At 45.3% G+C, this 25883-nt stretch overlaps 2 protein-coding genes across 2 annotated transcripts; both read left to right on the top strand.

Annotated features, from left to right (window-relative positions):
- Positions 1–474: 474 nt before the first annotated feature.
- On the top strand, positions 475–12474 carry KIFBP (kinesin family binding protein; the record flags this gene model as incomplete). Its single annotated transcript, XM_084265702.1, has 7 exons — positions 475–825; positions 2688–2786; positions 6281–6360; positions 6472–6655; positions 7768–7852; positions 10205–10314; positions 11023–12474. 7 exons carry the CDS (start codon positions 475–477, stop codon positions 11899–11901), a joined length of 1788 nt encoding a protein of 595 aa, XP_084121828.1. The 3' UTR covers positions 11902–12474.
- Positions 12475–22985: 10511 nt separating this feature from the next.
- SRGN (serglycin) lies at positions 22986–25471 on the top strand (the record flags this gene model as incomplete). The annotated part of the gene is made up of 3 exons (XM_084265703.1): positions 22986–23064; positions 24703–24850; positions 25079–25471. 3 exons carry the CDS (start codon positions 22986–22988, stop codon positions 25290–25292), a joined length of 441 nt encoding a protein of 146 aa, XP_084121829.1. The 3' UTR covers positions 25293–25471.
- Between the last annotated feature and the right edge of the window lie 412 nt (positions 25472–25883).

The following is a 25883-nucleotide window of genomic DNA, read 5'->3' on the forward strand; positions in this document are numbered from 1 at the left end:
TCTAGGGGTGAACATTTTTACCCCAAATTCTGCATTGTGGGAGATCAGCGCTCCTCTGAGCCTGTAGTTACAGCACACTGCCGCTTCAGCAGCCCTCATGTAAAAAAACCCAAACCAACCTGGTTCTAAAAAAATTTCTCTCTTCAGAAGAATGTGAGCTCGAGCCTCGCAGAGCTTTTTAACCCTCCAGAGCCTGCCAGGAGCGCAGAGGCACTGGCAGCCGCGCTTGCCTGGGGCTGTTCGCCGGATTCCCCATGTTTGGCACCGTTCACCCTCAGTCCGGTCACCGAGGCTGTGAGGAAAAGCTCCCGGAACTCGAAAGCAGCAGGAGAGTGGAGCGCGGGGACTATCGCAGCGTGGCAGCCGCCATGGCGGCGGGGAGGGAGGAGAAGGCGGGGCCGCCTTGTGGCGGTGATTGGCCGAGGGCGCGTCAGGTGGCGGCGCGCGTGACGCTGGTGGGCCCGCGGAGGGAAGATGGCGGCGGCGGCGGGAGGCGGGTGGGCCGCGGTGTGCGAGAAGTTCCGCGCCGCTCGGACGCTCTCGGCCGTGGAGTCCCGCAAAGACCCGGAGACCGAGCCTTACCGCTCCAAGTACAGCGCCCGGGCCCTGCTCCAGGAGGTCAAACAGCTGCTGAGCGCCGCTGAGGAGGGCGATGAGGCGCGGCTGCTGGCCGTGCGCCGGGCCGTGCTGGAGTACGAGCTGGGCGTCAACCACACCGACACCGAGGAGCTGTCGGCCGGCGAGGAGCACCTGCAGCGCTGCACGCAGCTCCTGGAGCCCCACCGCCTCTCCCCCGACTGCGTCTCCCTCTACATACAGGCCCAGGTGGGCTGGGGGCGGCGGAGGGGTGCTGTGCCCGCGGGCCGTGCTGCGCGGTCTCCGCGGCGGGCAGGGAGGGGGACCGGGGGGTAGCGGCGCTTCCATCCCCTCCCGGGTACGGCTTGTTTAATAACAACAATAAAGATCACAGCTGCGGGTGGTTGTTTCACGCTCGACCGATAATTCCCGGGTGCGGGCTGCGGGGGGCGCAGTTTGCTTTGAAGCTTGCTGGGCGCGTAGAGCATCTCCCCGTGTTCCTGTAGCGGCAGCCGGGTGCCGGCAGAGCAGCGTGTCAGCGGAGCGTGTGAGACCGCTGTAAGAATTAGCTAGGAGAAGACCTCGGCACGTTAAGAACTTGTTTGTGATTCCTCGTTAATGTAGTCAGGAGGCGCTTTGCTTCGGTCTGGTATCCTGCAAAGGTAAATTGTCCTCAAAAGCTGTGGCTTGTTTGCTTTTCAGCCTTACCTTTTCTCTCTTACTCTATTATATTTTATTCCAGATAAGTAAATACAGTCTTGTAGGGCTAGAGGTAATAATAGTCACTCTTTATTCCAAGGAAAGTAGTACAAAATTAGTTCTTATCATATGAAGATTCCCAGAAGGGCATTTGCTCTGCTGATCTGTCATGGTAGTTGGTATACAGTTAGATACAACCTCTAGACTTTAAATTAAATCCAGGAGTTATTTAGATGTCTCTGTCAAAAATGGTTGCTCCAGTTAGAAAAGGTGTAGCAGTCCTTACCAGACACTGCAAAACTGTCAAGGAATTGGGTGTTCATGTGGAAAGATGCAAGCTAAAAAGTGACTTTTCTTAGGTTGGTCTGATTAACTGACTTCTCTGGAATTCAATGAGGTTACATATGCTCGTTGGCCTTCAGTGTGAAGGTGCAGGTACACCTGCTAATCTTCTACCTGTTGTGAGACTGGAGGCTACTTGAGATGGCAGCCGCAACAAGACAACATCTTCCCAGTCTGTGTTGCTCTTGTGGCTGGGGAGCAGGGATTCCCCCACTCTTGAAGTGGGGCGTTGGAAAGCAGTACTCTTTGCCATGGGACAAATGCTGTCCTTCGTGTGGGTTTCCCTGCTTGGGGGGCTTTAGGAAACAGCAGGATAAAGTTTTGGTGTCCTGTGTGTGCAGTGTTGTGGCCCAACAGAAGACATCAGGCGTGCAGCTGAGAGCAGTGACAGATCCATGTACCCTCAGCTTTCTGTCCCAAGGGCTGTAAAAGACTTTTGAATACTTAATAAAAAAACCTCTGACGTAAAAGCAGACGTGGATTGTTATTAATGCCTTTATCTCTATTAATAAACTGAGAAGTACTCTTTTGTAACAGGTGAGTTTACAGATGTGGTAACAAGTCACTGTCTATGTTGATGTAATTTACATTTGAAGGAAGTAACCCATGGCTTTTGCATCTTAACAGGTCTTTTAATCTCTTAATTGTTGAAAATGCACAAGCATTTATTCCTAGCATGTCTTTTTCCTGTTAAATTTTTCTAGGGAGTCATGTTTACATATTTCTTAATTCTTTACCTCCTCTGACATTTGTATGCAACACCAAAGCTGCAGGAATCAGATGCAGGACATACTGTGTGGAAGCAGTTTGTTGTTTGAATGTGGCAGTCCTAGTTTAGCAGAGTAAATGCAGAAAGCTGCAGTTTGTTAGGTAACTCTTGTATGTATTTGAACCTTCCTTTTTGAGCAAATCGGCCAAAAAATGAGTAAGCACAATGTTTGCTTTTTGAACTCCGCTGTAGTAGAACATATATGTGTTCTTCGTAGAGCGATGAAGACGGATAAATTGTGTCAGGTAAATGGAACATAATGGGGAATATAACTATATTTTGTTTTTCCTTTTGCCTTTAGAACAATCTAGGTATCCTGTGGTCTGAGAGGGATGAAATTAAAACGGCGCAAACTTACTTGGAATCTGCAGAAGCCTTGTACAATCAGTACATGAAAGAGGTACTGTGTTCATTAATACTGTGGCAGGTCTTGCTTTGGCGTGCCACTTACAGTTCCAGTAATCTTTGAAAAAAAACCAAAACAACCCATACAGTGGAATTTGGCTTTCTGGGCTTTAAACTGGCTGCTCTGATACTTTTGCAAGGTGATATGTTTGTACTTCGAGCATAAGATGAGACAAGCTAGAGGACCGCTTGCTAATTTCCAAGTAGACTCATTCAGGAAAGTAATTTTGCTCAAAAAATAACGTCCCTTTTTGGAAGCTCTTTTGAGTTAATAATCCAAAATTGAAGCCAGGTAGAATCTGGCTTTTAATTAAGACTGGTTTTAATCTTATCTTGGAAATGCTATAAAACGTTGCAATTCATTGTTTTAGCTTGGAAAAGAAAACAAAACTGTAATATTTGCATGGCTTGTTCTGAGTGTGGTAGAGGCAAGTAGCTTAGTTCCATCTCCAAGAGGACAGTCTTACCAACAGCTGAACCTCTCATGCATATTAAACAACCTTTTGAGTTGTGGATTCTGCTGTGTATCAACAAAGACTCCCTTGTGCTATTTTTAAGCTCTTTGCAAAGCTCTTCCTACACTGGCTTGCCTCAGGAGCAGTTCTTGACGAGCTAAAAACATTTGCAGCCTTAAAGGAGCAGTATCTCTGTTTCAGGGTGGCTGTAAAGAACTTAGTTGGGTTTTACATGAATCTGGTTTATAGCATGGATTTACTCCCATGGCAATTTTAGAATAGCTTAGGCTTTATAGGTTGGTTCCTGCTGTAGTGTCACCTTTGTAGCCGTGCTGGCCTGCAGTGGTGGGAGAGGTAGGTAATCCAGAAAACAACCCTGCTTTGTGCTGAAAGGCTTCTCTGGCTTCTGCCTTCTGGATCACTTGGCCTGACTAGATACTGTACATATGTCTACAGACCTTTTCTCTAGTTAATTCCCAATGTTCAACTTGGATATTTACACCCAACCAGGCATGATGCTGTTGCATCCCATGTTGCCTCTAAAAGATTTTGGCACTTGTCCCAATGGATATAGAATTTGAACCAGTGCTGCCATATATTTCAGTAGGTTAAATGGTTCTTCATGTTTTTATTGTGGGCTTTTCTGAAGCACTTTGTGTTAGATACCTGCACAGGTTGTTTGGTAATGGCTGAAAAAATCCTAAAAACATAGGGCATGGATGAGCTTGTCCAATGCTTTATGGCTTATTCAGCAAACTTGAGTTTCTTACAGAGGTGTTTCATCTTTAGGATTTATACAACTGTACCAACAATTTACCTGTGGGACCTGTCCTAGGGAGCTGCTTTGGCAGGGGGGTTGGACTGGATGATCTCTGGAGGTCCCTTCCAACCCCTACGATTCTGTGATTCTGTGAATCATCATTCACAAATTACAAAAATGTGAATATACTTTCCTGACATTCTCCATTTTTTAGGCTCTCATGAAGCCTTTGTGTCTCGGGATCTCCTGTGAACTGTTAATGATTGAGGCATCTTCCTGAACTGGTGGATTTAGTTACTTACTATCTGGGTTTAGTTAACTTACAATTTGGGTAGGGGTGGGATTTTCTTTTTTTCTTTTCCTAAAGCAACTAGAACAAAAGACAGTTGGCAAGAATAAAATTATTTTCATAAACATAAAAGATCCTTTTGCTTTCTGCTTCTGAATGCTTTAAGCATATTTTAGAAAGCTGTTTAACGCACTACAGGAAGAGCTGAGGCTGCTGAACTTTATGGGCAGGAGCTTGGGGACATCAAGTCCACCTGGAAGAGGAGGACAGTTTCAGAGCTGTTCCTGAGGATCATTAAAGGCCTCAGGCTTGACATCAGAGGATAAATCTATAGATGCAGGAGGGAGGCAAGGTTCTCGCTTACTGTGTCATTTCAGTTTCTTTGCAGGGTTAGCTCTCGTCTTGCCAGGCTGCACTCTGAATCTTGTAGGAGGTTTGGGAGCTGTTGTAAACCTTTGTATCTAAAGAAAACATGACAGGAGGGTTATAAATTCACATTTTAAAAACTAATGAGGTATAAACAGAAAACCTTGAAGATCAAAAGGTCACACACAAAAAAATAGCAGTCTCTGGTAGGTTAAAGATGCTTTTATTTATTTGCCACTATCTGTTTTGCCCTTTTGTTCATCTTTGAAGATGAACAGAACATTTCCATTAAAAGCAAACAAATTCATTCAGGATATTTTTTAAATGAGGAAAAGTACAAACAGAAGAATATATTTTCTTCCCTATAAAGTAATTTTTTTCTCTGTCTTTGCTCCTGTCTGAGTCTGTATTATCTTCTGAAAAGTATTTTTCTGCTTTCTTTTATATTTGTTGCTTTACTTTCTCTTGGGCTAAGAAATACATGGTGTTAGGAAATACGTAGGAAAAGCTGCATCCTAAACTGGGTTCTGTTGCTAGCAGGGATGCTGAACATCCATCAGGATGCACCGTGTAATGAAAAAAAGGCATCTTTAGAAAGACACCTTTATTTTAGAGTTGATACCGGAAGTTACACACAATTACAGAGGAAATTAGGTAAGCACAGACTAGTAAAGCTTTGCCATAAGCAGTGTTAATGTGGTGGGCTTGCCAGGTATGTTGACTCTTAACTTTATTGGCAGTTACTTTGAGGAAAGGATGACCAGCACTGCCAAAAGATTTATTGTTGTCACCATTCTGCATTCATCTCTGAGGTTATTATCACAGAACACACAGAAATAAGGCTTAAATCAATCAGAATTACTTCTGTGTGCACAGCAATAGCTTACTTTCCATTCTTGACAAAGGAAAATAAACCTGTCTCTGCATAAGAACTTATGGTTTCAAAACAAGCACTTCTAAGTGAAGTAGTTCACATCATTAATAACGTGCGTGTAGGTCATGCCTTATATCAAGGCTCAGCAGCTTCATCCTCCAAAGATGTTGCCTGTTGTCTCGTTTATACCTTTGAGCAAATGTCTTGCCAGCTTGTGCATAAAAGGTGTCATTTCACAGCTGTGAGTCTCCACAGCAGGTCTGCTAAGCGTGCTCTGCACATGATGTTCTTTGCAGTACTTCCTGCAGGATGTGTTCTTGTTACTGATAGTGCAGCTGGGCAAATGAATCTTTCACACTAGAAGGCATGCTTAGTATTAAACTGCTCTTTTAAAAACCCGCTGTGTTACTGTACAAACTGAAGACCTGTAGAATCCAGGTTGGGTTATCTCTGCCGTTGCGCAGCCTGTTACTTGAAGGTTTGTAAACAGAAGTCTTCTGCAAGCTGAAATCCTTGTAATTCCATGTGGAATTGTAACTTTCTTCCTCGATGTGTCCAGAGTGCTGTGGAAGTGCTCCAGAGATGTGACATTCGTAGTCGTATCTACCAGTGTAGGTGCGTTGGGTGAAATTTTGTTGGAATTTGGGATTGACAAATGGTCAATCGCCTGCAGCCAGGAGAGGGAGCGCTAACGCTACAGAGTAAGACAAATGTAGGTTACTGAAAGTTTCCTGTGCCCTTGCAGGATGGAAATCCTCCCCTGGATCCCAGCGAGCATTTCATGGCAGAAGAAGAAAAACTCACAGATCAAGAAAGATCCAAAAGGTGGGTGTTTAACAGCACGCCTAGATTGCTATTGCATTTTTAAACTGATGAGGGTGTATTTAGGGAGGGAAAAAAAACCCCTTAATCTAAAGAGATTTGTTTTTTTTCCAGGTTTGAAAAAGCCTATACGCATACCCTGTATTATTTGGCACAAGTCTACCAGCACCTGGAGATGATTGAGAAGGCTGCTCAGTATTGCCATACTACCCTCAAACGACAGCTTGAGTATTGTGGCTACTACCCAGTAGAATGGGCACTCAATGCTGTGACTTTGTCACAGTACTATCTCTCTAAGGTAATGTATCTGTCTAATGATTTTTCTGCTGTAATGATAAATCATAATTGTCAAGTAAGACAATTATTTTAATAGCTGTTTGAAATGGAGTTCCCCGTCCAATTAAAAACGCGCTTCTAAAAAACCACGAGTTGTCTTCTGACGTGAAACTGTTGTTGTTGCTGTTTTTCTGAAGAGGAGGTAGTGGCTTTCCTGTGTTGGTGTGATGGCAGTGGGAAAAATGAACAACGCTGTAGACATGCTTCATAAGCTACAGTGCTTATCAGCGTTGATGTGACACGATGTTTATTATCAGTTTTAAATTGTTCCTCGTATTGTTTTCTTACAATAGAGTGTTTAAAAACAAAACCATTTGAAAGCCAAGCTGTGGGACACTGTGTTTCCTATAAATTCTTGTCCTTTGTACCTTAGCACGTGCTTAAGACTTGTTTGAGCCTACGTGAATGAACGTTACAGTGAATGTGTAAGATGGTAGCTGTTTGCTTCCACACATCTGTGTTGAAATGTTCCAGCTTTATTTAGCAGTTTCTGTGTTCCAGATTATTCAGATAGTGGGTTTTTTTCTTGATGCTTCAAAGTCTACTGCCACACCTGGGCCAGTTTATGCTAATTTCAATGGTAATTTCTAATTTCCATATCCCTCTGATGCATTGGTGGCACTTTTATTAAACAACGGCCTGCCAAATATGAGTAAAGGAATCAGGGTCTGACTCATAATTGTGACTTGAACATACAGCTCATGCAGACTAACACACCATGATACAATCTTTACCACAAGACATCACTTCCTTTACCACAAGGAGGTGATAATAGCATAGATCAGAGCAGAGCAAACGTTCAGTGTATGTATCTAGTACTAAAAGCAGGGCTTCCTATTCTGACTCTGATAGGAAGAGAATAGTTTGTTAGAAAACACCATATTCAGTAGCAGATGTGGAAGAATCTTTTTCCTCCGGTGTCCAGGGAAGTATGTGCCAGAGCCTGTCAGGTCTACAATTTCCCTCATGTTCCTGTCTCTCTTTACTCTCTGAGGCGAGGGGTTGAGCCAAGCTGAGAGCACTGCTTGGGAGCCTTAGACCAGAGATAATCACTGCCATTTCTGTTTCTCTCAGCAATGCTTTATGGAGTCCCGACACTGTTTAGCAGCGGCCAGTGTCATCTTTAGCCAAGCTGGACAGGTGCCATCTGCTGAAGACAGTAAGTTTATATAAAAGTTTTGACTACAGTACTGTGGATTAAGCATCATTGATACATCATGTTGGATGTGAAGCCTGGCAGTATGTACAACACTTATACCAGTCTTAGTTTTCTAAAATCTTTTTATTTAACTATAAAGTGGACTGTTTCTGAAGAGCTGCTACTGCAGCTAAAGCTTGCCTGTGAGTAAACCATGTGAGGTAAAACTCAAGTGCTTCTTCGTGGTGTTTCAGAAAGCATACCAGAATAAAAGTGAAACTTAAGCCCATTGCAGTAGTGGCAATGTCTCTGTTTACCTGTTTGTCCTTGTACATGTGTCTAAAATGCAGCTTACTTTTGCTTCTCTGCAATCAAGAGAGCAATGATTCAGTCGTCCACACCAGATGTTTTCCTGGGAATAGTTTTAAAAGAGGGAGGGAAACTGCCACTCTTAAAAACCCAAAATCCAGGAGTTACTTGTATTGTTTTTTGTGAGGAGATGCTGCAGCCTCATTAAGGGTTATTTTTGGAGAAGTAGTTTTGGGTGCTGATGCAAAGGAAGAGCTTCATGGTTCAGCACAAAGACCAATAAAACAAACTTTTAGAGAACTAACCACAGTTTTAAGGACCTGTGGTTACACAAAAGTCAGTACTCAAGATAACGACTCTGTTCTGGACTCAGTCTTTGGTTATCAGCAGCACAGCCTTTTACATTCTGTGTCTTGGGCAGCTGAAAGCTTCAAATCAATAAAGTAAAGAGTGAGCAGGTACTTGGGGTAGTAGCCCCTGTGTGAGTTCATGGCTCTGGCTTTGAACAGTGAATACATTGGTTCATAGATACATATAACTCAGTGGTTTGAGCTGTTTGGAACATAATCTCTTTAATCCACTGATGTTGTTGTTCAGGTTAAAATATAACCTGAGTAGACACAATTGGGGTTTATTTAATTGAAGTTCTGTAACAGTACATTAACATTGCTTTTAGTGTTCCCCTTTGGTCAACAATTCAGATCTCTGTGCAGTTGCAGTTGCCTTTTTTACTATTTAAGTATTTTGAGGATGATGTGCAAAAGCTTTTTAGTTTCAGAGAAACAGAGCTGTAAGGAGTTGTGTTATGCTAAGGTGTTTGAAAACTGTGTTGTGAAATGCTGAACCAGTGTTTGCAGGCTTCCATAGCTACCTGGCTGCACAGCTGCCAGGGTTCGTTAGCGTGGCGCTTCAGCCAAGTGATGAGGTTGTATGTTCGGTAGGTGCACAGAAACATACAGTTATGGTCTCAAATTCAGGCACAAGGCTGGAAGTGGTAGGCAAGAGCCCTATTTTTAATTGTACTTTATAGATTTCTTGCTTGATTATTTTTTTTATCAAGTCAGCTGCTTCTGTCTTGACTTCCTCCTGTGCCAAATGGGCTATCAGTGTTTGTTTCACTGGAGCAGACGTTGATGCTATTGTCCTTTTTCTCTGTACAGAGAGGTGGGCGTGCGCTTGAAGATTGTTATGCAGAGAGTTCTAAGTTATAGAAAGACACAATAACACAGTCAACACTGGCCAGGCTCAAGCACCTTAGTTGGGATATAAACAAAGACAAATATTAGTAATGATGCCTTTTCTAGACTAGCAACCATTCTTACTTACTTGATAAGAACAACTTGTTTAGCTCTAATGAAGGATAATGAACCCGGTGAATCCAAGTGCCAAGCTGGCTTTTCATTTGGTGAACAAATATGCTAGTGTCCCCTCATTGTTCAGCTGACCCCATGCCTTTTGCCTAAAGACCAGAAATGAGTTCTCTGTGAGATCCATTTGGTTTCTGAGAACGTTATCTCGAGACGTCAGCAGTGCTACCGCTTATGACATTGGGGAGAAGAATAGAGAAGTTGTAGAACTAATAAATTTTGTTAGTACCAGGTAAATTAACCAAAGGCAATTTCCTCCACTTCTGTTCCCTTTTTTGGTAGCAAGTCTGGGGCCTGTTGCAATACAAATGCCCTAATCGTCTCCAGAAACAACTACTGGGCAGGCAGGTGAACCAGAGAACAAAGTAGCATGATTTCTTTCTCTTGTTGCAGAGAGAGGTGAAAACCTTTTCCAGTAAAACACCCCCAAGATCAAAGGTCTCTTTAAACTTGCATTATGTGATACTTTTTTAAAAGAATTAATGGATGACTAATCCACATTAATATATATGGGTTTCTTCTGGAATGACAGTTACAAAATTATTATATAAACTGACATGGAGAATGTGTTTCTGTCTGAAAATGAGAAACAATGAATTAAATACAAGTAGCGTATTCTTTGTGTGTCATATTTGAGGTTCTGTCTGGAATGGGTGAGTTCTCCTAAAGTTTTTATGTCTTTATGTCCCTTGAATAGATGAAATGGAGGAAGACCAACAGGACCTTCGCCAGAGAAAAGCTGAAATTGCGAGATGCTGGGTGAAGTATTGCCTGAATCTCTTGCAGAGCGCTCGGAAATTGCTCGAGGTAACACAAAATCTGTTCTGTAGCTGTTGTTTAAAAACAAACTTAGGCTGTTTTGATGTTTGTAATGGGAATCAATTTGTAATTGGTAGCAGATGATAAACGAATGCCCAATGAATAATACTTGCTTGCAGTGTAGCAGCTGCTTCATTGTATGCTTTGATTCTAATGCAGCACTTGGAAATAAGCATAGATCAGAGATCAGCTCTGTAGTGTGATCAGGGTGCTGCTTGTACAGCCATCTCACAAATTTCTCTCCCCTCAGCAGCTTGCTTGGGCAGATTGCTATTTAACTGCTAGTAAGAACATCCTCTTAATTTGCAGCAGTTTTGTATGCTGGTGTTCTCATTCAAGCTTGTGATTCATTCAAGCGTTCATTTTATTCACACAGCTCTTCATTTCGATGTTTAAGACAGTATTTGCTGAAATGTTTTGCAGAGGCAGAGCTGTTTGGTCTTTATATTTATTGTTTTGGCTACGTTGTCACACAGGGTAGGGAGACTAAGTTATCTTAGTCCTGTGTTTTTACAGAATTGAGACTGTAACTTGCATGATAATCTGTCAATATCAGGTCTAACAGGCTCACCTGACTTCTCTTCTGTCATACAAACTAGTTTGTATTTCAAAGGTGACTCCTAAACGAAACAGTTCAGTGCAAGTCACTCTTTGTAAGCCATGTGCATTTTTAATTAGTATGCTTTGTTCTTTCAGGATAACGTAGGAGAACTGGATCCAGACAGGCAACTGGAACTTAAAGCCCAAAGGAGAAAAGAGGAGGACGAGAAAGAGAAGGGCAGGAAAAAAGCTGTCCTTTTTGGGACGAGTGAGATATGTGACTCTGTCTTAGCCATGGAAGAGAAAGTGAGCAGCGTATATCCTTTAGACTTTCAAGAAGCCAGAGAAATCTTCCTAGTTGGTCAGAACTATGTTCAGGAAGCAAAAGAGTTCTTTCAGGTTGATGGTTACGTTACTGACCATATTGAAATTGTTCAGGATCACAGTGCTTTGTTTAAGGTACTTGCTTTCTTTGAAGAAGACTATGAGAGACGTTGCAAAATGCACAAACGTAGAATAGACATGCTGGAGCCTATATATGCGGACCTGAATCCGCAGTACTATCTGCTGATTAGCAGGCAGCTTCAGTTTGAACTAGCCGACACCTATTACGAGATGATGGATTTAAAGGTAGCTATTGGTAACAGGTTAGAGGAGCTAGACTCCCACACAATTAAAAAAATTAATTCTCTGGCTCAGTTAGCCATCAAATATTACGAACTCTTCTTAGATTCTTTGAGGAACCCAGATAAAGTGTTTCCTGAAGAGCTTGAGGAAGATGTTCTTCGCCCTGCAATGGTGGCTAAATTTCATATTGCACGACTGTATGGTAAGCTTATCACTTCAGATAGCAAAAAGCAGCTGGAAAATATGCAGACATCATTGGAGTATTACACATTTCTGGTAGACTATTGTGAGAAGTACCCGGATGCTGTCCGTGCTGTGGAAACTGAACTAGAACTCAGTAAGGAGATGGTGGGTCTTCTTCCGACCAAAATGGAGAGGCTAAGAGCGAAACTCTGTCCATTCATATAAATACTTGCTTTGAAGGAAATGTGTGCTATTGAAATGATATCTGTCAAAGCCAGTGCTGCCAGACAGCTTCCGTGCGGATGGGTAGAACTGAGGTGTCGGCAGTCCACCTAGAGCACGCAGTAGTGTAACTTTGTGAGGAACTCAGAGCTCTCCAGTTCAGTAGCTCACCCACACTAAAAGTATAAACTATAAATGTAAAGTGAATGTCCGGCTCTTGCTCTGTATTCTTTGTCCTCTGTGTAAATATAAACCTGTTCCCCTTGCAGTTTTTGCCTTCAGCCTGTGGTTCAGTTTCTAAATGTAGTGCTGTGTGAAACTTGTTTCTTTTAAGAGAATCTGTTTCTCTAGGAAGAATTTTCTAAGCAAACTGAGGCACATTGTTCCAATTAGAATATATTTTACCGCTTCTAACCTTTGTCGCCAGAAAACTTCATCCGTATTAAGGGAACTTTATTTTCAATATTTATTTTGTACGGTGCTCAGTGTTTTCTTTTCCCCTCTGTTAATCAAAACCAAGTTGATAGAGGTTCAATAAATGGACTAGCTTGGCTAAATGTTTCTTCAGATTCCTTAGCCTTCTGTTTCTTTGTGTCTCACTTAAGATATGACAGATGTTGCAACTTTGGCTGAAGTAAATAGTTGTGAAAGTGTTTTCACGGGGGATATGGGGAAAGTGAAGTGACAAGGTGATGGGGTGCACAGGAGTGTGCTGCTCTGTGCACCAGCAGTCTTACCACTGTCAGGGTCATGGGAAGATGTTTGCAGCAATAGAAGGCATTGAAGGAGAATAGTGAAAACAACTGGATTCTTCTGGAAAATACACACACACACACACACACACTCAAAAAAAAAAAGAGGTGGGGGGCAGACACTTGTAAGGACAAACAAATAGGCCAGCAAATGGCTCCTGGAAATGAGAGGCAGTGAAGCTCATAACATGAACCTGAATGCACACAGAGTAAGGGAGAGTATGTGTGCTTGTGTGTGGTGTTTCTGTTTTACTAGGTAATTCTGATCTAGTCAGCCTTTAGTAGTTTCTGTTTTGCTCTTGGATCTTTTACTACTCAGTTTTTCCTGTGGCCTGAAAGTGGGGCGGCCCATAGCTTCTCAGAGAAACTGTGTTACTTTTCTGTATAATTTCAATAAAAGCAAATGGTCATTTTTACCATGAAATCATAATTGGAAAGTTTTTTTTTCTACTAATGTTTAGCTTCTGATTTGAGTGGTGATTTTCCTCACCATCCCTTCTCATATGCTTTGTTGCTTTACACACGAGGGTCTTAGAGCAAATTTTTTAGAGGAAGGATTGGGTCATCAAACTTCGTTTACTTGTAATTTAGGGAAGGATAGATTGTGGGCTAAACCAGCCCACAAAATCATCACTTTTTTCTCTTCAAATAGAGTAATCCTGCTGCCTCCTTCAGATACCAGTCAGAAGTGAGTGTTAGAAGTTACCTGCAGGGTAGGCAAAGCTGAGTGAAGTGTGTGGTGATGTGTCTGTCTTACCCAGCGGTTGTGGGCAGAAAACACACTGAATTCACCGAAATCTGAGTGAGGGCTGAGCAGACAGGTGGAATCACAGAAACCAACCATGCTGATTCTTCATCTAATTTTTAAGACTACCACTGGCTTAAGTATATTTTAGTACTGGAGAGTATATGGTGCCAGATGCTCAGCATGACACGCTACGTTGTTGTTCTTTTAAGGCATATCTTTTTAAGGCAACCTTTTGAATAATTCCTGATTTGAGGGAATGAACTTCAGTAAGATTGTGTTTTCAGTATAAAAAAAAAAAATAGAGGTGGTGAGCTTGTTGGATTAGGCAGCAAAGCTCCCTTCAGGAATGTTGAGTTTTAACTGTAAAGTATGTGCAAGGTCAGGCATTTATTTCAAAGATTAATTAAAGATTAGGTTCCTGTGAACTCCGTTTAACCTGCATTTCTATTCCTTTTTGTATGACAAAAAAAAAACCCCTCACAACTGAAACATCCTTTCTGCTGTTCTGATTTTCTCTCCTAAACCAGCGTAAAGCAGCAAAAGTTTTTCTGCATGATTTCTGTGGAATTTGTATTGAGTGCGAGATCTGAACTCAGAGGCTGTAACCTCAGAGTACTTCTTCAAACAGTGCATAATACTCACAAGAAGGAATTTGGTTTGATGAAAACCATGGGTTTGTTTCAGTTGAAATGTTCTTTAATTCTCATGCCAGACAGAGATGCAGTATGAGTTACGGAATGGGTCAAAGGGGAAGGTTATGCTGGGCAAGTATTGTGGGGGAGAAAGAAATCAGTCCCTTGTTCTCCGTCTCTCCCTCCAAGCCCATCAAAGGAGCCTGTTTCTGGGCTTTTCCTTGAGGGGACCAGACTGGAGGAGAGCAGCGGGAGGTGCCAGCCAAGTCCTTTGCCATTCTCTCCTCTCGAGCCAGCTGAAATACCAGGAGAAGTGGGCAAGCCCTCGCTTCCCCTTTGCAGCAGGAAAACGGGTTCCCCGTGTTGCAAGGGGGGGAGCAGCCAGCGGCGGTTGCTGCCTCAGTGTGGTAAAAGCAGAAAGTCCCGGGCTGGTTCCCTCTGTTCACCTGCCCAAGAAGCTCCTCTGTTGGGAGCTTTGGTCTGGGTGAAGCGGGCAGTTTCCTTCTCTGTTGGCAGAATGGAGATGTCTCAGAGTATCAGTGCAGTGTTCGTTCTTGGTGTGATTGCTGCTGTTCTTCCACATCCGGAAGTAGTGCAGGAGCCTGATTAAGCTCGATGAGACACGAGATTGATCTTGCTAATGGGTGGTTTGTTTGGTGTTTTCCTTTCGTTCAGCACTGAGAAAGCGATGATGAGCTGTAGTTGCGTGCTGCTTTTTTAGACAACTGAGGAAGTCAGTGTTACCTACATGTTTTCCGTGGAACTTCTCATTGTAAGATGTCCAGAAATAGTCCTGTGGAGGAGGATGTAGCTAGACTAGCAGCTCACAAGGCCAACCCTTCTGTAGCCTTGAAGTTACAGAACTAAAGACTGTTATGTTAAAATCAAGTGCGTAAATTTGTGGTAAGAAGCATTTGTCAACTTTCTTTCCTCTTCAATTGCAACATCTTTGGCTACTTTAGAACTCACCACAAATGACTAATGCAGATTTGAAATTTGGTTTGAAAACTGCTTTTACATACTTCCAGGAGCCCTGGCCAAAATGCTTGCCTAGTACTTTTTAGTTTCACAGTTTGTCTAGTGGTTTCTAGCTCTCCTTGTCACGAGTAGGCAAAGTCAGTGGTTTTCACAAGGACTACTTGCCTGGCTGCCTGTTTTTCCAGAACCATTGTACAGTCATGTCTTTACAGCTGAAGACCTGAATGATGTGATCCTGGGGTGCATCAAGAGGAGTGTGGCCAGCAGGTCAAAGGAGGTGATGCTTCCCCTCTACTCTGCCTTGGTCAGGCCCACCTGGAGTATTGTGTCCACTTCTGGGCTCCTTGGTATAAAAAAGACAGGGATCTCCTGGAGAGAGTCCAGAGAAGGGCTACAAAGATGATTAAGGGCCTGGAGCATCTCCCCTGTGCAGAAAGGCTGAGTGAGCTGGGACTGTTCAGCCTAGAGAAAAGAAGACTAAGGGGGGACCTTATTAATGTTTATAAATATCTGAAGTATGGGGTGCAGGGGAAAATGGCCAGCCCCTTTTCAGTGGTCTGTGGAGACAGGACAAGGGGCAGTGGCTGCAAGTTGGAGCACAGGAAGTTCCACACCAACATGCAGAAGAACTTTTTCACAGTGAGGGTGACAGAGCCCTGGAATAGGCTGCCCAGGAAGGTGGTGGAGTCTCCATCTCTGGAGATACTCAAGACCCATCTGGATGCCTATCTGTGCAATATGAGCTAGGGAGCTGCTTTGGCAGGGGGGTTGGACCTGATGATCTCTCGAGGTCCCTTGCAACCCCTATGATTCTATGTGCCAGAGAGACTGTTGGGCAGAGAGGATACTAAAAACAGCATGTTTTCCAAATACATTCTGTGCTTTTAGAACGGAAAATACCTGTGGTACTGCGTAGTGAGAATACATGACTGTAACAGTGTGGTCTCTTAAAGCCAGAGACCTTAACTTGGATGACTTTAGCCATGTTTTAAATGTTTAGTGCTCAGTTTTTGGCATTTGATACGCATGAAATACAAAGTCCTTTCTACATGCTCCTTGTCATGGTAAAAGAGACTGCTTGGCCTCAAACAAGGATGAAGATCTCACTGCTTGAGGTTTGTAATGCAATTTTCTACTGAAACAGAGAGGAATTGGATGAGTGATTGAGTGAAAGATGGCAATGGGCCTGTGATGGGAGTGTGCTGCTGTTAGTCACTGAATGCTGGAAGAGCGCTTGCGTCAGCTACTCTGAAGGTGAAATGCATGGAGGTGGGGGGGGGGGGGGGGGGGGGGCGGTAAGAAGGAATTAACAAGATCATTTCCTGTACACCAACTGTCTTGGAGGGGAGCAAGTGTAAGCAGTTCCCAGGCAGGGGCTCAGACTGCTCAGTGGTGGCCATGAAATTCCTCCTGGTCTCCTGGAGTCTGTCTTTAGGTAGCCAATGGGTTCGGCTGTCACCAGAGATGATACCCAGCAGCCCAGAAGATGATGCAGTTGGTGGGCCCAGAGCCTCCTTCTGCCAGGACTTTTTAAACAACAGAGCTACTGACATCCTAGATGATGTCTGATACAGACCAGGAGATGAAAATGGCGATCTGACTGCCAGCATGGGGGCTGCAGGCGAGGAGGGGGCAATAAAAAGCAACATATCCTCCTGCCAGCAGAGTTTACTCTGAAGGTTTAGTTTGCCTTGCTCGGAGTCACATGCTGCCAGCCCTCACGCCTGTCCACATCTGGAACTTCTGGCAAATAACCCTCGAACTCTTTTAACTCCTCCATGTTCTTTACCTTAGTGCTGTCTTATGGCACCCAGCTGCCGGTGTTAATGCAGGGCTCATGGGAAAGACATGCTTTGCTTTCTATGCGGCAAAGGCACAAGGTATTGCAGGTACAAGGGGTTTGTGAGTCTCAGCTCCCTGGTTGGTGTGTCTTGGCCTCCCTGCTGTGCTTTTTGCTGCAAACATTAGGTGAGATGAATCCTTTGGCTTTTCCTGCTGGCTGACCCCTGGCTGAGTCCTCTTCTGCACTAGAACAGGTGAAAAAATAGAGCTATTAGAGAGCCTGTCTCTTTGAAGTAAGAAAAGACCAAAAAAAGTGGGGTTTCTCCCCCCCTCTAATTGATGCTAATTGTGATTTCTAAAGGGACATACTCATCTTGAAATGTGCTGTGCTGCCAAGGGCAGAGCAGCTTCATCGGCACTGTGGGCTGTTTGGAAATGTGAAGAAGGGCTGTTGGGAGTGTGCTGTATTCTGCTGAAGCCACGTCCATCCTCAGAGCACCAAGCAGATCAGTGTGCCACTCCTGTCAGGAAGAGGCTCCTGTACCAGAACTGCTTCTCACGCGTTCTGTGGTTCTCTCTTCTGTGTGTCACATTTCAAAACAAAAGGACATTTATACCTGAACATGCTTAAAGCTAGCTAAAAGGTGCACAGCTCCTTTGGTTGACAGGAAATAGACCAAACCTGTTTCCTTCTGCTCTAAATGTAATTTCCCATCTTTCCTCAACAACTCTGTGGCGGTCATAAAATGATGACTGTAGGTAAAGGGTTGGCTAGCTGGGGCCTAAAGATCTGGTTTAAACACAGGACAGGAGCAGCAGATCAGGTTCATGGGAAGATCTCCACAGGCATGTCTGCTTCCCATTCCTTTTCATCTTCCCAACAGTACCCATCCCTGCTCTCCCTGCACATGATGCAAAGTTTTTATGTGGTGCTAGTGCTCCTTGTGCTTCAAAATAGGTTTGTGCTCACACAGGGATAAGAGGCAAGGTGATCTGCTCAGCGCAGCTCTGTCAGAAAAGCCCAGGATTGATAAAAAGCATTTAAGAGCTGCTGAGCAGCTTGCTCATGCAAGGTCATCCTGTGCTGGAGAAACTACCTTCGGGAAAAAAATAACTGAGTCTAATACCCAGGTAACGGCTCAATCCATCTACGTATGCAGCAATGTGGCTGGTTTGCAATGAGAAGACAGTCCTGGAGAGGCAGCAAAGGAAAAGGGCACCAGGCTTTGGTTTTAAAGTGTCTTTGCCCCACCATCCTCCTCTCTCTAGTTAAATCCTGGTAGTTTTAGGGGTGTTTTTCCAAGCAGCAGCTGTGTGAAGGGGATTCCCTTTCTCCTCACTCTCTGCGCAGGTCCTGCAGGGCTGGTGCTACCCTGGATGAGGTTTTAAAGAAGGAAGGAGGGCTACTGAAATTGCAGTCAGAAACCGGAGCTCGGCTGCTGTCTCATGTCTTAAGTTGTTGCTGTTAAACAGTAGTCCTGAACTTGCCAGCCAAAACCTCCTGTTGCACCAGGCTTCAGTGCCTGGGAGCAGAAAGCATAGATCCTCCCAGCACAAAGGAAAGCTGCTTTTGCCCTCCTGAAGGACAGGCTGGTTGCTTGGTTAATGTCTGTGGTAGAGGCAAGATCACTGAGGCCATCAGCAGTGTCTCATAAGGTGGTGGCTGCATTCGATCTCAACAGCTGTGGCTTTCCAGCAACGACCTCTCCCCGTGCGCTTGTTGACCTTCATCATGGGAAAAAAACACAGGAGTTGTCTCTTTTGTGCGATCCAGATGGCAGCAGATGTCAGATTTCCATGCGATGTGTGTGAGCGTTGGTGATTTCTTGCAAGATCTGAGTCTTATCTTCACGGGCCAGGTCCTGATACTGCCCTCGGAGGCAAGAGAGGGTGGCACGAGAGGCTGATGGGATGCCACATCTTGCCTTGCTGTGTGCACTGTGATGCTCTGGGTGTGAAGCTCAGATGTGACCCTAGTTAAGAATTCATCTTTGCTCACGGCTCGATTTAGAAATCCCCACCGTTTGACCCAAACCTCCTGCCCTGCGCTGCCAGCTCTCTGCTATGCCCAGGCAGGATGTATTTTTGCTTTCAGTCCCCAAAGGATGGTTGGTGGAACATGAGCTGGTGGCAGAAAGCATCCTTAAATCTAGTAGAGCTTCCTGCGTGGAGCTCCCTGCTGAGGGATGGGGGAGAAGGTGATTTTGGGGCGTTTAACAGGGCAGCTCATGGGTACCCTCTGAGATGGATCAATGTGCTCAGAAGAAACCTGGTCTGCCTTCCCAAAAAGTTAAGATGGGAAAGAAAAGTATGGTTCTCATGTTCAACCCAGCTGCCATTCAGCCACTCTCCCCTTTGCTCAGTCTGACCTTTTTTTCTTTCTTTTTCTTTTCCCAGAGCTGCAGCCTTTTCTGTGCTGGCCACTCCCCAGAGCAGTGACCTGTACAAAATATGTATTTCCACTTTCCCGAAGGGGCAAATGAAGAGCTGAGCATTGCAGGCAGGGCCTGGTCCCCTGAGACCCTTGGCAGCTCTTGCTGGCTGCTGGCTTTGCTGCTCTGCTGGGAAGATGCATTTCAGGCATGCAGGGGTCAGCCTGCATCCCTCCAAAGCTAGGATTGAGCTCCTGCTGACCAGAACAGGAGAAGGCCTGACCCCTGAGAGCAGAGTGATCCCACAGCAGTTAGGGTTTATCTGATTTCTGAGCAGTTATGAATGAGAAACTTCCTTATCAGGACCGCCTGTTTGGACAGATACCGCCTCGCCTGCATGCCTCGCTGATAAACACTGGGACTATGGGTGCCCATGCACCCATGGGAGCCCATCCACCTGCTCAAACGCCTCTCAGAAACACAGGCTGCAAAGCCAATTCTTCATCTCCTGGCAAGGAAAAGCAGCAAAAAGGGCAGCCCAACATGTTTCTGTTGGACTGCTCCCTTGGACTACTCCTCCAGACCAAGCTGTACTGGGAGCATTTGACTGGGCTGGAGCAGGGCCAGGGGTTGGTGTCCACCAAGGAACTGGCTGAAACACCCCCTGATGCCTGTCCAGCTTACTGAAATGCTGGAAACCTTTTCTGCCCTGCATCCCCTGCTCTTGACAGCTTGACAGATGTCTTCATACCAGGCAGCGTGGTCCCCATTTAGTTATGCTGCCAAATTACTTGTTACTCCTGAACCCTGTTGGGAAACGAAAGAGCCCCACGAGTTACCAGCAGTTCATCATTAGATTTGGAAGTGCTTATCACAGTTTAGGGGCTATTCCTAAATTTTTTCAGGCACATAACAAAGAGTCCCAGGTGCCTGGTTGAGGGCCTGGGTGTGTGGTGCTGAGCAGTCCCCTCCTCCTGCCTGCTTCCCAAATTAATGCCTTAGAAAAATGCAAAGCTCTTAATCAGCTTTGCATGTGATTTGAAACTAATGGCAGTGCTTGAGTGCAGTAGTTGTAAGAAAAGCTCCAAGGGAGCAATGGGTGGGAAACGTTTATGCAAAGACACAGCCAGGAGGTGAGCACAAACAGTGACATTTCCATCGTGTTGGTACAGTATTTGAGATACTCTCCGACCTCAAGGTGTGAGCTGCATTCAAAACTATCTGCTCCTCATTTGTTTTCTTCATTTTAAAGGCTTATTCTGAGAGGCATTTAATCTTCCAATATATAGGCGGGATCTACGCAAGAGGAATATTATCCTGTGAACCTTCCTTGCAGTTCATGGGAAGCAGATTTGGCGTAGCTGACCTGGCCATGGTGTCTGTCCTCTCTGTAGTTTTGAAACATTGCACTTAAAACCTCCTCCTCCTTGTCTGGAACTCTGATAGTCGTGCAATGGCATGTTTCCAGGTAGCGTTCCAATGCAGCATAGTTCATGTGCTGTTCTCTGTTAAAAAACCAGAAGGGCGTTAACTTTCTGCAACTTGTGGCTTCTATCTCAAGACAGAACTTTTTATTTCTGCAGCTTAGTTGCTTTTTATGTCCTGAGTGGCTTTTAGAGAGGTAAATAACTGCATGGTATTCCTTGGGCATGCCACAACACTCCCCAAAGGTCATGCCTTACTCTTATGACTTGCTCGTCGCAGGTTGCTTCTCTAGTATCACTTCCACATGCATAGGAAGGTGGAAAGCTCTCTGCTTGCACAGCGTGGTGAGGTGTGGGCACTGGTGGAACATGACAGGATGGGAGGAGATGGGCACAGGTTGAAGCTCCCCATGGGGTTCTGGCCCCTGTTATACAGGTGTACGTTAGACAGGAGAGTGGAAAATTTACTTCAGTCTTCCCGTTGTAAAGCAACCTCATTTCCTGAGGCACGATGCTGACAGAGAAGAAAATAACAAAACCATGTGGCAAAACTGCCAGTTCTACAAGTTCCCCCATCGGCTGATGGTACGAGACAGATAACTCAGCTCTGTGAGATCCCTCTGCAGATACTGGAGCTCTGCAGCTCCCACCTCTTCCTCTTCCCGGCAGCTTCCCCTGCTCCCACAGGATCCCTGGTCTCCTATGACCATGCCTGGGCACTGCTCTGCCTGCATTCCAAGGGGCTTCCATTGCCATGATGGAAAAGCCCTGGGCTGGTGAGAAGGGCAGAAATAGCCATTGGAGGAGTACTTTCCCACACTGTTCACCCACAGTGGAGGGGTGCCAAAGGGGTCAGTGTCTGCCTGTGACCAGCGGAAAGGTAAGAGGTGTTATTGCGGGGACAGCTTCTGCAGCCCTCAGTGGGTGGAAGCTGACAGCCTCCCCACACGGGTTTGCCTGGCTTCCTATTGATGTTCAGCGCTGCTGCAAAAAAGAAAGAAAAAGAAAGAAAATAGAGTTCATAACAGTACAGAGTAAAAAAAGAGGCTGGTAGGAATAACTGCTGCACACAAGTCCTTCTGCACCTGCTTGGTTTGAATATCCTTTTTCCCTATTTTGTAAGAGCCATGTGTGATGGTGCCTAATGAACTGCAGCAATGCCAAATGCACAGCTTTAAACCCCAGCTGCTGGAGGAGTCTCCTCTGCCACTTGTGGGGTTTTGGTGGAGGGCTGTGCTCAGGAGAAAGTCACTGTTCTGCCCAGATCCCCACTGGGGCCTCCGTGGACTTTCCTTTGTGTAAAAATAGTTTTACCACAGACAAAACTTAGACAATCACTCGCACTATCATTGAAGGTGCTGGTAGCACGTAAGCCCCCACATCTGTGTCCCAGTTAACCCAGTAGCTAGTGGTATGACTAAAAAACCCACCAACACTTATATAACTTCACTGTTTGTAATTTATTCTGAAGCAAACTCAAACTTGTTTCAATCACAACTAACAGGTAAGCAAAAGGTGTGAGCTAGCTGAAAGGCAGCTTCCATGTGTCCACAGAAGGGCTTTTGTGGTTTTCCCAGCTGGGCTCCTCGTGGAGCCCTTTACCACGCTCCCTGGGATGCTCAAGCTGCACAGCGATGAGCCAGCTGTCCCATATTGTGTCAGGACCAAGCAAATCCATTGCGCCCTTTCACGTTTCTACCAAGACCTACTTTAATTTTCTCCCATTTGTTTTTACTTTTACTGTGAATATCTAAGGTACTGCTTTCAAAAACCCCAAAACCTCAAACAAATGAGTGTGAGATTCCCAAGGAAATTTACTTTTGTGGAAAAAGATTACTTCTCAGTTGGTGAAACTTGCATGGACTGCTAGCAGCCGGCTCCCAACCCTCCCGGTGGACTGACAACTCCAGGCAGGGAAAAATCACTGCCATTGCCAATGCCAAAACACAGCCAGCTGAAAGTTGGAGGGCATGAAGTGTTGTCTTTTCTCTCCAGATGAAACAGAAAATGCCCTGGAGCCCTCTGAGCAGCAGGTAGGTGCTGGGCAGGATGCACGCCTGGACCACAAGCTGCCAGCAGTACACTCCTTCAGTCCGGCGGGCTGGTCCTGGGTTTTCTTTTCTTCTCAGGCAAAACTGGAGATGAAGGCAGTGGGGATTTATTTTTTAAAAGTTATTTATATATATATTTTTTTTTGGAGTGATGAAGGCCGGGAGGGCAGAGCACTGGGCTTTTCTGTAGACGTCTCACCCCTTCAATCAGGAAACAGTGACGCAGGTTATGGGCTGGGTTTGAGGTTTTGGAAACCTTTTCTAAAAGTCGATCTCCTCACCCTGTTGTATTTCTGAAGTGTGAAGCTGTTCTGAAGGCTGGTGGCGAGCTCGGGGATTCTGGCCAAAATGCAGCTCCTTATCAGATGTAACAGGAGGATTTTCCTGGCTATTTGTTTAATCCTCTTTGTGGGATGCACAGCACAAGGTAAAACGGGGCGGTTGTTTTCTCGGTAATCCTCTTTATGGGCTACTCAGTGTAGGCCAAGTAGGCAGCCTCCAAATTTTTTCAAACTGACCTTCTTCTGGGGGTAATGAGATCTACAGAAAACATTTTGTTATCTGGAGGGGGTAATGGTAAGAAAAGGTGCTTTCTGCTAGTGGAGTGTTTCTGTGTCGCTTTCCCAGCCCTGATGAGAAAAAGACTTGATGAAATAAGTAGCTGTGTGTGGGTATATTTTCAATCCACTTATTTTGTATGTATGTGTTTAACTGGCCCTTAGCGGTCTGGTTACATACCGCTATTCAGCTGTGTAGTTACAGAGAGAGTATGTAACGGTTCCAGTGTCATAACTACTACGCTCTACTTTCTTGTGGCAGCAGGAAGGGAAACTACTTGTTAAGCATGAGGAAATCAAACGGCTTATTCGGTACAATATTGTGACACGCGGCACTAAAGCAGCTAAAAGGAAATGTGGATTCACAGTGACGCGCAACCTGTGGATTTCTTTCTCACGAGAGAGAAGCGCTTTTCAGGCGTGTGAAGTATAATTTGTCCCCAAACCAAGGCTGCAATAGTGACAGGCTTTTGTTGCGTCTCTACGACTTGGAGGCTGATCTTTGAGGGACTGTGCCCTGCCTTTTCTATGTTGTCTATTTGCAAATTGTTCAGCTGCAGTTGTTGATTTTGTTTCTGCTGTTATTATTGAAGATGTCCTTAATAATACACTCAGAGAAAAAAATACGTATGAAAAGGAATATGCTGTGAAAGAAGCAGGAAACGATACCCATGAGATCATTCTGCTCTCACAGAGGAGTGTGGGAGGTAGCTGAAAGTCATCTGCTACATTATGGAAATATATAGGGCAATAAAGAAGTGTAATTACAGAAAGATATTCCCAAGAAACCGAGGAAAAATAGATAAAGTGCCAACAGGGGGAGAATGTGCCAGGAGGCTTCAGAACAAATTAATTACATGAGACCAAGAGGAAGGATGAAATAACACTGTTTTTATCTTTGTGATTGTTATTCTCTCCTTTTGGTATTTTTTGAAAACTCAATCTTCAGCAGTAGTCCCCGATCAGGCGCCTGGGATGGTACCAGAACTGAAACTGGTCTTTTTGTAGCACTGAGCTGCACCTAGGAGACACCTGAACTGTCTCTCCTCTGGCAACATGAGCTTATGCCTTCCCCAAATCTGCTGTCTGCTAGGGTGGGTTGTCCCCTGGAGATCTGGTGATACCTCTACCAGCTTTGGCGAGAGCTGCTGGTAGGTGAGCCCTCAGGTGCCTGTGGACATGCTATGTCCCAAGCCGGAGATAAGCCCCACTGCGACATCAGCATGAGGCAGTGGTTTCCCGTGGGGTTTCCATTTCTAATTCCCATGGACTTCCTTGAGCCGTATGTGAGAACCGCCTGACGTTTCTGATAGCAGAGGTGTTGCTTAGGGATATCAGTAGCCATTTTACAAAAAAGTCTGCAGGGTTAATTTACTTCTTGGCAGTTGAACAATCAGGGCCACGTAAATTACTTTCTTCCGCTCCTTTAAGCTTTGCTAGGTGCTCATAAAGTTAATAAGTCCTGGTGAATAATGCCCTGGTGAATAATACATGGCTGATTTGATCAGGTGCTCCAGTGCAGAAGGCAAGGTACAAGAGAGTGAGGTGCCGACCCGATGCCTGGTCTGCTAACTGCATCGTCGAGAAGGGGCCCTGGTTTAACATGGCCACTGGCGGAGCCAACAGGATCCTTCCTCCCATGGCAGACCCATCCCTGTAAGTTCATGAGTACGCGAGGGGTGGCCATTACTCTACCGGTACATGGGCTGTTACCCACACATTCATCATTAATGCTGGCACTCAAAACTATCAAGTATTTTCATATATATGGGCCGGTTACAGCATGGCTCACCCAAGGGAACATGGGGCTTCAGTGTGTTCCCTTAGGAATTAATAAACAAAAGAATACATTTGGAGTAAACAAGCTGCCACTCTGCATTTCAGGATGAAGAGATATCAAGAGCTGCGTGACATATTCCCGCTCTCAGATGAGGAGTCCGGCTCTGGGTCTGAAGCCCCAGTGGAAGCAGAGCCAGCCTCTGGGTCGGGGCTCGGTGACAGCAATGGCTTCTCTGAGGCAAAGCTGCCCATCTTCCTAGCGGGCCCGCAAGGTGGGGAGCTGAAGCAAAAGCTAACAGAGGAGGATTTGCTCCTGTAGAGCCAGAGACATCAGCCCTGTGATGGTGCCCACAGCCCCCCTTGCCTCCTGTGCCCCTTCCCTGCTGCCTGACCCAACAATGAAGCCATGAAGCTTTTTTAAAACCAACTCCAACTCAATAAAAACTTTGCCTTAAAATCTTCAGTGCTTTCACTCGCTAAAAGCCAAAAAAAAAAATATTCATCTTTGTTCATCTTGATCTGGCTCTTTTCTTTTTGTGGGCAGGGCAGCCACACCAACTGGGAGAGAACTGGGGTTTGGAGCCCTGACCCACCCCGATGGATGTCCTGCTCCCGGGGCAATAAACCTTAATGTGGTGGGTGGGAGTTCGCCTGTATTTTCACAACACTCAGGTGATCGTGTTAACCGCACCCGAGCGGCTGCCTCGCAGCTCCGCGCTCCTGTTTCCCTCAGGGCCGGAGAAGCCCTGCAAGGGCTTCAGAACCGCCATCGTTACGTCCTGCCAGAGGCCAACCACCCCTTCGCACACACGCCGCCTCCTACCGCCCGCTAGGCGGCGCCATCCTGCCGCGCATGCGCACCCGCAGCCTCGGTCCGGGCCGACTCTCGGCGGGTACTGAGCTGGGGGGG

Source organism: Gallinula chloropus, assembly GCF_964237585.1.
Source record: "Gallinula chloropus genome assembly, chromosome: 5".
Classification (NCBI taxonomy): Eukaryota; Metazoa; Chordata; class Aves; order Gruiformes; family Rallidae; genus Gallinula; species Gallinula chloropus.